The 15,231-nt window shown below is 44.8% G+C and overlaps 1 protein-coding gene across 2 annotated transcripts in view; it reads left to right on the forward strand.

Annotated features, from left to right (window-relative positions):
- The window catches only part of LPAR2 (lysophosphatidic acid receptor 2), a 77,247-nt gene that overhangs the window by 35,934 nt on the left and 26,082 nt on the right, over positions 1-15,231 (forward strand). For both annotated transcript variants that reach the window (XM_040346361.1, XM_040346360.1), the window contains exon 2: positions 2,824-3,576. In XM_040346361.1, the coding sequence (XP_040202295.1) occupies positions 2,824-3,576 (753 nt within the window). The remainder of the gene's footprint in view (positions 1-2,823; positions 3,577-15,231) is intronic.

Raw genomic sequence — 15,231 nt, forward strand, 5'->3', positions numbered from 1 at the left:
CAGATATTGCCGCCCCCCTCCCCCCCGTGTCCATGTGTCACTACAAACTATACACCGAAACAAGGTTTTTATAACATTAACATACATTGGTAAGATTGGTTTACGACAGACTGACTGTCTTCAGTGAATATCTAATAGAATAGTCTTTGAAAAGGCTATAAATTCCCTTTAACAATAATGAAATTAAGAAGCTTTGTCTCCAAGAGCTAATCTGTCACCTCATTTGTGTTGATGATGTTATCTTGTCAGTCATTGTCACTTGTATTTATATGGCTTAGATAAGTTATGACTGGACTTGGCTAATGTGTTGAACTCACTGAGACTAGACAATATGAGGCCGGGGACAGGGAGTGTGGCACAGCATGTGGTTGTACCAGTAGCGGCTGGTGTTCAAAATGTTTGGGGGATGCAAACAAACAAAAAAATTCTGAAAAATACTGAAAAACCCCATCAAATGCAGCCACTTGTGCCCCATCAAATGCAGCCACTTGTGCCCCATCAAATGCAGCCACTTGTGCCCCGTGAAATGCAGCCACTTGTGACCGGTCAAATGCAGCCACTTGTGCCCCGTGAAATGCAGCCACTTGTGACCCGTCAAATGCAGCCACTTGTGCCCCGTCAAATGCAGCCACTTGTGCCCCGTCAAATGCAGCCACTTGTGACCGGTCAAATGCAGCCACTTGTGACCGGTCAAATGCAGCCACTTGTGACCGGTCAAATGCAGCCACTTGTGACCGGTCAAATGCAGCCACTTGTGACCCGTCAAATGCAGCCACTCGTGCCCCGTGAAATGCAGCCACTCGTGCCCCATGAAATGCAGCCACTCGTGCCCCGTCAAATGCAGCCACTTGTGCCCCGTCAAATGCAGCCACTTGTGCCCCGTCAAATGCAGCCACTTTTTCCCCATCACCATCAAATGCAGCCACTTTTTCCCCATCAAATGCAGCCACTTTTTCCCCATCAAATGCAGCCACTTTTTCCCCATCAAATGCAGCCACTGTGCCCCATCAAATGCTGCCACTGTGCTTGTCAAATGCCACCACTTGTGCCCATCATATGCAGCGACTTGTGCCCGTCAAATGCCGCCACTGTGCACGTCAAATGCTGAACCCGCCCGCTCGCTGACTGCCAGGCACTTACCCCATCTTGGTGGGGGATCAGGCAGCCGATGACGGCAGCAAGCTGTTGAATGGTGGGATGAGCAGCTGGTCAGGGGGCGGCTCCTGTGTCTTCCATTTGTCTCTTCTTCCTTCTGCTATGCGTCGAATCGGAGCGCCTGTGCCTTTAGCCAATCAGGTATTAGACCCGAACCTCCTGATTGTCTGTAAAGCAATTCAGTGTTAGAAAAGCGAATAGTTATTTGCATTTCTGGCAGATCAGTGGGTCTTTTCCTGTATATAAATGTATAAGACACTGGGAAATGTGAATGTATTGCCAATAAGTGCGTCGGATGCTTTTTCTTATGTTGCCTGTTATAAGCATAACATAATATTGACAGCGAAGTTGTAGCTTGAAGAACTGTCTGATGTATCAGGATCGCTGACTCTCATTGTGTTCTGGCAGTTCTGGAAGTCCCCAATAATCGCAAGCGCTGCTGAAATCAGGAGTATAACTTGTGATTATTGAGTCATTTATGGCCCCCCTGGCCTGTTCCCTTTTTTTTTGGATGTGTAAAAGGTAAGAGTTTATTAACTAAAATAGACTCCATGGGCCAGATCCACGTAGCGGATCGTAATTTTATGCCGGCCTAGCGTATCGTAATAACGCTACACCGCCGCAACTTTGAGAGGCAAGTGCTGTATTCACAAAGCACTTGACTCTAAAGTTACGGCAGCGTAGCGTAAATCTGCCGGCGTATGGGCGCGGAATTCAAATGTTAAAGATGTGGGCATGTTTTATGTTAATTTTACTTGACCCGACGTAAATGACGTTTTTTTATGAATGGCGCATGCGCCGTCCGTGGGGGTATCCCAGTGCGCATGCTCGAAATTAACCCGCAACAAGCCAATACTTACGACGTGAACGTCATTCTACGCAAAGCCCTATTCGCGAACGACTTACGCAAACGATGTAAAATTTTCAAAATTTGCAGCGGGAACGACGTCCATACTTAACATAGGATACGCCTCATATAGCAGGGGTAACTATACGCCGAAAAAAGCCTTACGGGAACAACGTAAAAACATGCGTCGGCCGTGGATCGCCGTATCTAGCTAATTTGCATACTCAACGCGGAAATCGACGGAAACGCCACCTAGCGGCCAGCGTAAATATGCACTTTAGATCCGACGGCGTACTAAGACGTACACCAGTCGGATCTAGCCCAGCTTCAGGCGTATCTTGTTTTGTGGATACAAAACAAAGATACGCCGGAGCAAACTAGAAGTTATGCGGCGTATCAATAGATACGTCAGCGTAACTCCTTTGTGGATCTGGCCCCATGTGTCTGGCGCCCCACCTGTAGATTAGGGGGCGGGTGCATGGGTAGGGGGGTGGAGCCCCTATGGAGCGACTGCCACTGCTTGTTTCTGTTTTACCTAAAAGGGGCGATACTGGGAGGTGGAACCAAGGGACAGTGCTCCAAAAAAAGAAGTCCTGGTTATTACCCTGTCACTGTCACATGCACTTCTGGTGGACACTACAAGCAGCCATATGTACACACAATGCTCAGGCATGGTCCACTGTTGTCATTATTAGGAGGCCGCTCCATACTTTTTTTTTTTTTTTAATAATGCATTTTTAAAACAAATTTGTAATGGTCAAGTGTTTAGCAGTCTTTAGCAGTCTTTTTACTAGTGTTCCCTTTTTTTTCTTTTATTTCAGGTTTCTTCGAACCCATCAAAATGAAGCAGTGCTTTTTCAATGAAAGTATCTTATTCTTCTACAATAATAGCGGGAAAGAATTATCGACGATATGGAGACCAAAAGATGCTCTGGTGGTCGGCTTGGGACTAACCGTGTGTGTCTTTGTGCTGTTGACCAACACCTTAGTTATAACAGCCATTATAATCAACAAACGTTTTCACTACCCTATCTACTATCTCCTAGGGAATCTGGCGGCAGCTGATTTATTCGCTGGAGTGGCCTACACTTATCTCATGTTCCATACTGGCCCAAGGACGGTTAGCCTGACTGTGAAAACATGGCTTCTCCGCCAGAGCTTACTGGATACTAGCTTGACAGCCTCTGTGGCTAATCTGTTGGCCATAGCTGTGGAGCGACACCAAACAATATTTACTATGCAGCTTCATAGTAAGATGTCCAACCAGCGGGTTTGCATCCTCATTGCCTGTATATGGCTTGCGGCGTTGTTACTGGGACTTATACCATCTTTCGGCTGGCACTGCATCTGTGATCTCAAGGCTTGCTCGCGGATGGCCCCCTTGTACAGTCGGAGTTATCTCATCTTTTGGGCGGTATCCAACTTGGTGGCCTTTCTGATTATGATGGTGGTATACATGCATATCTTTATATACGTTAAGAGGAAGATGGTGAGGATGTCGAAGCACACGTCATTCCATCCAAAATACCGGGAGACCATGATCAACTTAATGAAGACAGTGTTCATCATTTTAAGTAAGTTCTGCCTTGTGGTTGTTAAAGTTTAAGTAGAAGTAAACCCAAAACCCAATATATGTTGAGCAGGTTAATGAAATTTCAAAAGCTATTTTCAATACTAAAGCCTAGTACACAAGACCGAGTTTCTTGGCAAAAACCAGCAAGAAACTTGCTGGGAGATATTTTTTTGCCGAGGACACCGGTCGTGTGTACATTTTCATCGAGGAAACTGTCGAGAAACTCGCCGAGCCAAAAAGAGAGCAAGTTCTCTATTTCCTCAACGGGAATGGAGAAACTTGCCTTGTCGAGTTCCTCGACAGCCTGACAAGGAACTCGACAAGGAAAACGATATGTTTCGCCCGCCGAGTTCCTCGGTCGTGTGTACGAGGCTTTAGACATCTGCAGCTATACAGGGGGTCCCTGGGTTACAAACAAGACAGGTTATGTAGGTTTGTTCTTAAGTTGAATCTGTTTGTAAGTCGGAACAGGTACATTTTTTAAGTGTAGCTCCAGCCAAAACATTTTTTTTATTTTTTGCATTCTGTATAGCATGGGGGAGGGTTATCACCCCTGTAACATTTGTTTTGCTGTCTGTGCCCCTGTTCAGAAGATTTTACTTTCTGTCCCAATGACAATTGTATTTTGAAAATTTAGGGTTATTAGGGAAACAAGGATTGGTGATAAAGCATCAGTATGGACACCTTTTTCCCATATAAACTATTATGCCGCGTACACACGATCGGTCAAACCGTTGAGAACGGTCTGATGGACCGTTTTCATCAGACCAAACCGATCGTGTGTGGGCCCCATCGGTTATTTATCCATAGGTTAAAAAAAAGCAATCTTGTTTTAAATTTAACCGATAGATACCTAACCGATAAAAAAAAAACGTTCGTTTGTAGGCATGTCCATCGGTTAAAAATCCTTGCATGCTCAAGTCGACGCATGCTTGGAAGCATTGAACTTCGTTTTTTTCAGCACATCGTTGTGTTTTACGTCACCGCGTTCTGACACAATCGTTTTTTTAACCAATGGTGTGTAGGCACGACTGACCATCAGTCAGCTTCATCGTTTTAACCGATGAAAACGGTCCATCAGACCGTTTTCATTGGATGGACTGATCGTGTGTACAGGGCATTACAGTAGAGAATTTCCCTTCCCAGGGGTAGATTTCCTCTCACTTCCTGTTGTCTCCTTCCGTTTGTAAGTAGGGGACCCCCTGTATTTGAAATAATAGCTGGTGCCTGGTGATCTTGCCTAGAAGGTCCTTATTTATATTGTGGCAGGGCGAAGCTGTACCACTGTTTTTAATATGGTGGTCTGGGCCAGGATTTCCAGGAAACGCGCACACTTATGATGTAGGTGTGTGCTGCATTCATCTTGGAGCCAAAATTAGAACTCAGGGCTCACCCTCCTGAAAGGGTCAGTGTGTGAAGGGAGCAGTGAGAGGCGCTTGTCTGCGCTGTACTGTCTAGGTCAGGACAGATAAGGGCCCGAGCCTGTGAAGGATGTGGCCACTGTTTGGCTGACGATTCTTCACTTGGCTTATTCGATTTTTTAGTCAAAGTTTGTTGAGCCAGGTGGTGCCGACAGAGCCACCAACAGCTTGAATTTTGAAATTCAAGCAGAGTATGGCCAGCTCTAAAGTGGCCATTTCAACCCACATAATGCAGTTATGGTCCATTGTTGTCACCATTAGGAAATGCTTTGCAGCCGTTGCAAGAGTGCATGTAGACAGCAAGGGGCTGCAGAGAGACTGCAAGAGATCAGTAGCACCGAGATGCAACAAAGGATGAAAAAAGGGTGAAAGAAGCATTATAATTAGGTGAAATGGCAATTACTTCTGATATTTAATGATAGTAAGTTAAATGTTCAGCTTACATCTACTTGCTTGGATTTTTTTTATAGCTGCTTCCATCTACCAGGGGTGTTGGCATGCATGATAATAGGTTCCATTAAAAGTTACGAAGGTGTGGTGGGTGTATTACTCCACATCCAACAAGTCACCTGACATTTCTGCTGGAGATTAATGTGATTCAAACACCAAAAGACAACTCTGTGCTTTACTTCATTATGTGTAATGGAGCCTTCTGTATGTTTGTATTTTGGCGCTGTTGCGATTATTGGACAGTTTACATTTGTCAAGGTGTATCTAAACCCAGGAACATGTATGTTATATATTACAGCTTACCAGTAGGATGGGGTGGTCGTATTCTTTTTCTCTTCTTTTAAAGCCAAGCTCTAGGATCATAGTAATCCCCTGACTCCCTCTTATTAAATGCTAGTTTGAAAAAAAAAAACTTCCTAAATACCCTTTTTAACTTACCTGAAGGCTCTTTTCACACGGGCTGTCCGATAAGGTCCACCTGTCAGTTTTCCAAGTGGACCTGATCGGACCCTCCAGTCTCTTCTATGGAGTGGTGGATGTCAGTGGACACATGTCTGCTGACACCCGCCGCCATCTGATCCTGTCCGCCAAAAACAGATGGATGGTGGTCCTATTCCCCATCCGTCCAATGGACGTTTCCATCCGATTGCAGAGTGGGACCTGTCATCCGCCTGTTCAGCGGGAATCAGAGGAGAGATGACCCACTGAGCAAGTGAGTTCCCCTTAGGAGAGGTGCCCGTGTGAAAGGGGCCTAACTGCTTCCTGTCCATATATAAACATCCTGGATATGAAGTGGTTATACCAGGATTATGGCAGCAGCTGCAACCATGATCCTGGTATTGTTTTATTTAAAGAAATGGGTTTTCATATAAAAATTATCCGAGCAGCTTTATAGGGTTCTGAAAGGGCCCCCCAGCCTCTATTCCCAGGCTCTTCCTTTCCCCTGCTGCTGCAAGGAGTCAGGTCGGCTGTCCACAGAGGAGATGAGGGAACATCGTTCCTCCATCTCCTCTGTGACAAATGAAGCCAGAAGAGACAAGGATTTAGTCATATTCGGTTTTGGTTCTATGTCTCTGTTTGACCGGCTGCCTTGGAGCACAGAGGAGGGATCAAGGGACTAATAGACTCCTGATATCTCCATAAAGAGTACCTGTTACTACCCATGCCTAACATACTCCTGTTTACACATGAGGAATTGTCCAATTCCTCAAGCTGCCCATAAACCTAGTCATTTGCAAAGGCTAAAATTGACGTTTCCCATGGACATAATTGAGTATTCAATGTGAACACAGCTTCAGCTTGTTTAATAAGCTAGAGGAAGGTTCCTTTTTCTAACACGAACAGCTTCTATTTTAGTAAATCATCATATATGAGCTCCAATATCTCGTTTGTGTGCATTTTTTGAATAGAGGAAACTATCTGGTGAGCACTTCCTCAAAACTTCCCCTATTTACATGAATCACCTGAAAAGCACCGTCCCATTGTCAAAGGTAAAACTGTTGCCTGTATGCATTATAAAGTGTGTCTAAAACCAAAAAGTAAAAAAAAAAAACATCTATTTCAGCTTACTGGTTCTTAGTGAATAAGCTGACGTTTCAGCAGGTGTGCAAACTATGTATAAAGCCTGTTACACACGATTGGATTTTCTGCGGACAAAGCGTAGGACTTTTATCTGACGGGTAAAGAACAGCAAAGAATTGTCGGCCAACAAACACGGAACTACGTGTTTTTTCAGCTCTTTAGCACCACCCTTTGGGCAACTTCTGCTATTGTTGTTTCCGATAGACTTCTGTACACACGATCAGATAATCCGACAACACACATTTGTTGCCGGAAAATTTTCAAGCATGCTATCCAGCATTTGTTGCTGGAAAATCTGACAATTGTCCGATGGAACATTCAAACGGTCGGATTTTCCGACAACAGCCTGCCATCACACAATTCCCGTCGGAAAATCCGATCTTGTGTATGAGGCTTAAGTGTGATGGAGAATACATACAGATACTGTATACTATCAGCTGAGTGCTGAGGTAGCTGGAATAAATACTGGATGTGAATTCTGTCCGGACAGGTCTGTTAATGGTGTTTCGGGAACTTGCTGCGTGTACAAGTTCAGAAATCTGACTATTCCTGTGACACAGATTTGGGCTTCACTCCAGTGGAAATGGATGCCTGGCAGGTGGGGTGTGTGAGGAGAAACGTGAGGTGATCTTACAATGAAATCAGCATGACCTTGCTGTACACGGCATGCTTCCTGTTAGTAATCCCGGACCGACCCCATCTTAGCATTTCCCGGGTCTGAAATGGCTGATGACTAGGGTTGCCGCCTCATCCCTTTAAACCCAAACACATATGAATTACACAGGTTCTGAGGTAAATTTTATGCAGATAAGGCACCAAGTGAGTTGAATTACGACCTTAATCAGCCACAGAACCTGTGTAATTAATATGTGTTCAGTTTTAAAGGGATGAGGTGCCAACTCTACTGATGACAGAAGATTGTCTTGTGAATTTGGCGCTCATGGACGCAGTGGCTGAGGTGGAGCGGAGCTCCTAGACCAGGGGTGTCAAACTCCATTTAATAGTGGGCCGCATCAGCATTATGGTAAGCATCTGTAAAATTAGATGTCCAGCGCATCCCCTCCCCTTTACATTAGATGTCAAGAGCCACCCCACCATCAGAAGTTGAGTCCCCCGCTGGATGTATTGCTTGAAAGCAGAAAGTAAGGGTCTGGAGTAGGACCAGAGGAGGGCTGGAGCTCTCCTGCAGCTGCAGGAGAGGTGCGAGGGCCACATGAAATGGCCTGGAGGGCCGGATTCGGCCCACGGGCCTTGTGTTTGACACCTGTGTCCTAGACAATCCTTGTTTAAAAACTGTGTGGAGCCCTTCTGAAATTTCGTTGTGGATTTTGTTCGCAATGACAGTAAATCTTATCTACTGTATCTATCATATTGCGCTCAATGACACAGACACCAGAAGCCTTTCCTGCAAGAAGTGTGGAGGCCGCAATTGATATCTTATTCTGTAGTTGCCTGGCTGTGGTGCCGGTGTTCTGCCGACCTCGATTTAAGTGGCCTCCTGGCTCTTTTTTTAACATCCATGTTAAAAAATGAGCCTGGATGTCAGAAGTGTGCGCAGGCGCCGTCTAGAGCTACATGTTTGGCAATTTTCGGAGGCAAGCGCCGCACCTGCGCAGTACAGGGGGGCATAATCCGCCGGGGGACCTTTTTCGGGCAAGACACCGGCCCTCTGTCTTTAATACTTTGAGCCGCTGACCTGGGACAAGTTTTCAGAAGAGGTCTGCTGAGTTTACTTTGGGTTTCTTGATCTACAGTACATACTTGTTCTGGGTTTGTGACAGAACAGAGTACTGATGCCGAAAACTTTTCAGTACGAGGGTCGCATTGTATATTTTACAAGTATTTTCTGGCCAAAAACAATCCCCATCAGAGTCCCCACCTTAACGCCCACATTCACACTGGCGCGACTTCAGGTGTGACATGCGATTTTACAATTTGCATTAAAAGTTGCATCTAATGTATTTCTATGGCCCTGCCTTAATCTGTGCGATTCGAAGGAGCACAATTTTTAAAATAGTTCCTGCGCTATTTTTCGCAATTTCATGTGTGACTTGCATTGCCACCGGTGCATGAAATCGCACAGATATCGGCAAGCTGCAGATGACATTGCACTGTCCTGTGGCTTTAAAATCATGCTGAAGTAGTGCAATTTCAAAGGCGCATTTAGTGTAAACGGGGCCTATAACAGTACTTCTGTTTGAGCATTTACTTTTTCAGATGTTTTATTTTTTTAATGTATTTTCACGCATATGCATTTGCGCAATATTCACACGCATTTTCGTGCACGCGTGGAAGCTTGTTCCTGGATTGACAATGTCACCGACACCAACAGTGGGGGTGCTATTCCTTTGCCTAATAGCACTGTTTACTCCCACTGATGCCAGGACAATTTCTAGTCAAAATGGCCACAGTTTAGCCCACCTAAGGTCTGAAGGACAATAAACTAACCCTGTGATTAGAAAGTTTGGAGACCCTTGTCCTAGACCAGTGGTCTCCAAACTGCGGCCCAGGGGCCAGATGCGGCCCTTTGCTTGCTTTTATCCAGCCCTTGGGGCACTATTTCATCAACTGATACTAACATTGGGGCATAATTCCTCCCACTGACACCAAAGATGGGACACAATTCCTCTCAATTACACCAATTATGGGGGAAAATTACTTGCAATGACAGCAACGATGGAGCACAATTCCTCCCAACGACACCAATGACAGGGGGGCAATTCCTCACAATAACACCAACATAGTTTCTCTCAATGACACCAACAATGGAGTCCAATGACATTAGTGATGGGGCACAATTAATTTCAATTATACCAATGATGGGGCACAACTCCTCCCAATCACACCAACAATGGAGTACGATTTCTTTCAATGACACCAACAATGGGGCCCAATGACACTAATGATGAGGCACAGTTACTCCCATTGAAACAAACAGCAGGGCATTATTTTTTCCCAATGTTGGGACCTATTCACTCACCACTGTACGGCCCTCGTAAAGTCTGAAGGACAGTAAACTGGCTCTTTGTTTAGAAAATTTGGAGACCGCTGTCCTAGACCATCAAGCTGTATGATAACCCAGCAGCACCGCTAGATCAGATACTGGGCTCCCTGACTGCACAGGAGAGCCTGAAAAGGCATCGGTATCATTCCCTCCCGCCGCTTCTAAAAGCTATCCAGCGGCTAATTAGCAGCTAGGTTTGCTTTTAGATGAAAGAGCATTACCACCTGAACAAAAAAAAAATACAGCGGTTATGGGATACAGCTGCAGCCATAACACTAGTATAACCACTTGAAACCAATCACGTACATGATTTGGGGACAAGTGTATATACAGTAAAAGTGTTTTGTTATATGTTTGGTAAGTGTGCAGTGGCTAAACGCAAAGTTTACAGGAGGCCGTAAGTGACAGTGTTTCTGCTGATGAACACTACGCAGTGCAGGAGCAACCAGAAGCAGAACAAACAGGAATAAGCAGGCCAGGTATGAGATGGGGACGGGCCAAGGCATGCTGGAGTGTAGAAATGAGCAGCAAGCCCCAGGCGCCACTTTCCATATCGTTTACATTTTTTTTTTGAACATCCGTCTATCTTGCATTCATTTGTATGTAATATGATATGTGTGTCAAAGATTACAGTTAGATGTTTCCAGAGTTTCTCAACCATCAGACTGCAATTCGCTGCCAGGGGTCACCAAGCTGAGGACAGGTCCCGATGATTCAGTAATATGAAGCAGATTGGGACTTGCGTGGTTGGATCAGCTGAGATCTGATCGGTTTTCCTAGTTCTGTCTATGGCCAGGTCATTCACACAAGCCTCCTGGGTTTTGGTTTATTTAAAGGGGTAAAATAAATAAAAAAAATGGATTCGGTCAAAATCTGAATTGATTTTCCCTTGCAACTTGATTCAGATTTTAAATCAATTTTTTTCCCCAGCCCTAGTGTACCGCCCCTAACCCCAACACTGTAATCTGTATGTAATGCCCATTAAGATCCTCCAACTGATAGTGAAATTTGACCACACTATTAACCTATTAACCCACTATGTGATGAGGTTTGGAGGGTATGTGTGTGAGGGGGTTTTGGGGGGGGGGGGGGTCAAGAGTTCCTGCACCTATTTTCTGAGAAAAAAAGCCTTTCTTATATTTCTTCTTGGTCTGCCTCAACGCTCTGTTCCTCCTGCAGGTCGGAAACCTACACTGCTAATTAAAAAAGTATTATTGACCACCATTTTCTTCTTCCTCCTTCTCTTAAACACATAAATTATGTTTGCAGCCCATTTCGTACATGTGCTTTATCACATTAGATTCATCTTCTTAGAGGAAAAAAAAACCTTTCCCTGAGATCACCTGAAATTTAGAAAGCTCTTCGGATGAAAGGAAGATGAGTGTAATGTTGTATGGAGCATGCACGAGATGAGGCTCATACGTCACGCATTATACAACCTTATGTTTTCCACAAGATCTTCCAGTAAAGAAATTAGATCTCACTGGAAGACACTGGCGATGTAGCTTTTCCAGGGGCACCAGTGGGGCTCTCCCCTATGGGGGATCAGATGAACACGGACCTTCTGTCCGTGTTCATCTGATCCGATCCGAAGACGAAAGGAAAAATAGGGTTTTCCTCCGTCTGCAGAATCAGAGGAGTGCAGAGGCGGGCGAGATCGGGTGTCAGCGCATGTTCATCCGATGACACCCGTAATCTCATAGGCACCAATGTAACACGGATGGATGAAAAAGCGGACATACGATCCGCAGGTGTGAAAAGGGCCTTAGTTGTACTCAATTTAGATTTTTAGCTTTGGTGGTGGAAGGTTCACTTTAAAGACAAACTATAGCTAAAAGTTTTTTTTTGTTTTTGATAGATGCCTATATACAAGGTGTGTCCAGAAAGTAATAAGAATGATATTTTGAAAATGATTTTTGTTGCAAAAATGTTACAATTGAACATTGTCCCCTTTAAAGTATGCACCTTGTCCTTGTGACTGTACACAATGGTCCCAGCGAGTTTGGTAGCCTTTATCCGGCCCTTGGGAAACTATTCCTCCCACTGATATGAGGCACTATTTCTTCCACTGATACCAATGATTGGATACTATTCCTCCTACTAATAGGGCTGTACTACTCCTCCTACTGACCACCAACCCTGAGATCATATTTATTCTCACTGATGCTGGGCCCGGGGCATTTTCTGCCCCCGCTGGACATATTCCGGCCCTCCTAAAATTTGAAGGACAATAAACTGACCATTTGTTTGAGAAGTTTGGAGACCCCTGCTTTATAGCATCCCTAGAAGTCTTAAAGCGGCATGGCGTTCAGAGACTGCATAGCGGCTCTTTGGACGTTCTCCACACTACCAAAATGTTGTCCTTTAATATGTTCAGATCCTGAATCACCATTTCATGAACAATTGACTTGGTAATTCTCGTTTCCTCTGCAATCATTCTCATAGTGAGCCATCGGTCGGAACAGAATGTCGATGCAGTGAAGTCTGTTCTCAACCGTGACCGATGACTCACATCCCATTTAAAGCGGAGGTTCACCCTAATAACAATTATATCAGACCAACTTCCTTATACTTGTAACAAGTACAGTCCGCAATTTTTTTTTTTTTTAGGCTGTACGTACCTTATAATCTATGTTTGCAACCCGGCTTCTGGGTAGTTCTCCCCGCGGGAGTAGGCGTTTCTCTGCCGAGGAGGAATGTCATCTGGGAGGTCGCCCAGATGATTGACGTCCGTTCCCCCCGGCGGATAAGGCCCCGCCCCCCGTATTGCGTAGGCGCGCACGAGTCACAGCGTTTCCGAAAGAAGCCGAACGCGCAGAGCTCTGAGTCGGCTCTATACGGCACCTGGTTGCAAACATAGATTACAAGGTACGTACAGCCTAAAAAAAAACAAAAAATTGCGGACTGTACTTGTTACAAGTATAAGGAAGTTGGTCTGATATAATTGTTATTAGGGTGAACCTCTGCTTTAAAGACTTCCAGGGATGCTTTAAAGAATGGAAATATCACGGGGAGCGTTGTGTACACTCACAAGGTGCACACTTTGAAGGACACAATGTTCAATTGTAAAAATTTTCAATTATTTTTTTTTTAAATATCATTCTCATTGCTTAATTACTTTCTGGACACACCTCGTATATATCGCATATATGAGTTAGTACCAGCAAATTGGGTCAACATCCCTATTTGTATCACAGAAATACCATTGAAAATAATCAATGGAACTTTTCGTGTGCTACAGAAATATATCACACGCATTACTTTATAAAAATAATCTTTTTATTGTCGCAATTATGCATATCTAGAAAAAGTTTTAAAGAACAAGGAAAAGCAGAGCTTTGGCATGCCATTAACAATAATTGCTTAGTGTTCAACAATAAATGATAGCAATTAAAATTTCCACATGTTGCCCTCAATGCCCCACCCATCCGTAGTTTACAAATCTGAAAAAAGGACTGTTCAATCATGCCAAGCTGGGTGTGATGATGGGTTGGGGAGGCATTTGACACATTTCTCAAATCGCCTGATCTGCTTCATCAGAAACTGGAAGCTCTATGTATGTGCTCAGCCATGCTTTAGACAAGTCAAGTGGCCAATCCCATTAAACCCTGATGCCCCCGTACACATGCTCGGGATTTCCAACGGGGAAAAGTCAGTCGGGAATCCCGATGGGAAAAAAGAGCCGGTTCTCTTTTTTTTTTTTGCCGGCTGGTTTGGCAGCGGAAAAACTGCGAGGGAGCATACACAAGGCTGGGATTCCCGGCCAAAAGCAAAAAGCCTTATGCCGCGATCTTAGGCTGCAGTCGGCGTAGCGATGTTCCTGAATCAGGAGCACTCGTTACGCCGGGGCAAGTAAGCAATTGCGCTGTGTAACCTATGGTTACACAGGCGCAATTGCTTCTTGAATCCGGCCCAATGTGATTTCTTGTCTTGGATACTTCTTGTAGTGTGATATACCTCTAAACTGCTTTCTTGGTAAATGAGGTATGTAGCATGTTTCTGGGTAAGGGGTGAGAAGATTTTCCTTGGACTTATTTATAGGCTGTGAAATCAGTGATTCCGTAGTGTTTGGTTGGAGCAGGTGTGAGTACAGTAGGTGATACGTTTGCAATTGATAAGGAAAGTCTGAGATATGGGAAAGAGCTGTAAGGCCCATACAGGGAGGGGGAGGGGAATCTCCACAAGTGTAGAAGGCAGAAAATACTTTCAGTTTAGTGCAGGTGTTCAGATTGTGAAATTTATAAAGGTGGAAGGTAGCGGAGTCCTCAGCTTTTCACGTGATTCTCTTACATGTCGGCATAGAGGCTCATTCACAACAAAGTTATTAAACTGCATTGATCATTGACCCATCCACCCTGCCTAGATGCCAGTTGGGCCATACATCATTATGTAAAAAACTCAATTAACTTAGCTTTTAGCAAAAAGTCTTATTTTTATTAGCTAGATAGTGGCCCTACTTAAATCCCCTGTTGGGTTTTAGTTCTTTGTTCCTTTACTGAGAACAGATCTTACCTTCAGGTCACATATCTTATCTACAGGTGGGCAGATCTTATCTACAGGGAACGTATCTTATCTACAGGTGGGCAGATCTTACCTTCGGGGCACAGATCTTATCTACAGGGGAAAAGATATTCTCTACAGGGGGGCAGATCCTACATTCAGAGGACAGATCTTACCTTCAGGGGACAGATCTTACCTTCAGGGGACCGATCTTACCTTCAGGGGACCGATCTTACCTTCAGGGGACAGATCTTACCTTCAGGGGACAGATCTTACCTTCAGGGGACCGATCTTACCTTCAGGGGACCGATCTTACCTTCAGGGGACCGATCTTACCTTCAGGGGACAGATCTTACCTTCAGGGGACAGATCTTACCTTCAGGGGACCGATCTTACCTTCAGGGGACCGATCTTACCTTCAGGGGACAGATCTTACCTTCAGGGGACAGATCTTACCTTCAGGGGACAGATCTTACCTTCAGGGGACCGATCTTACCTTCAGGGGACAGATCTTACCTTCAGGGGACAGATCTTACCTTCAGGGGACCGATCTTACCTTCAGGGGACAGATCTTACCTTCAGGGGACCGATCTTACCTTCAGGGGACAGATCTTACCTTCAGGGGACAGATCTTACCTTCAGGGGACCGATCTTACCTTCAGGGGACCGATCTTACCTTCAGGGGACCGATCTTACCTTC

The sequence above is a fragment of the Rana temporaria genome, chromosome 3, assembly GCF_905171775.1.
Source record: "Rana temporaria chromosome 3, aRanTem1.1, whole genome shotgun sequence".
NCBI classification, from domain to species: domain Eukaryota; kingdom Metazoa; phylum Chordata; class Amphibia; order Anura; family Ranidae; genus Rana; species Rana temporaria.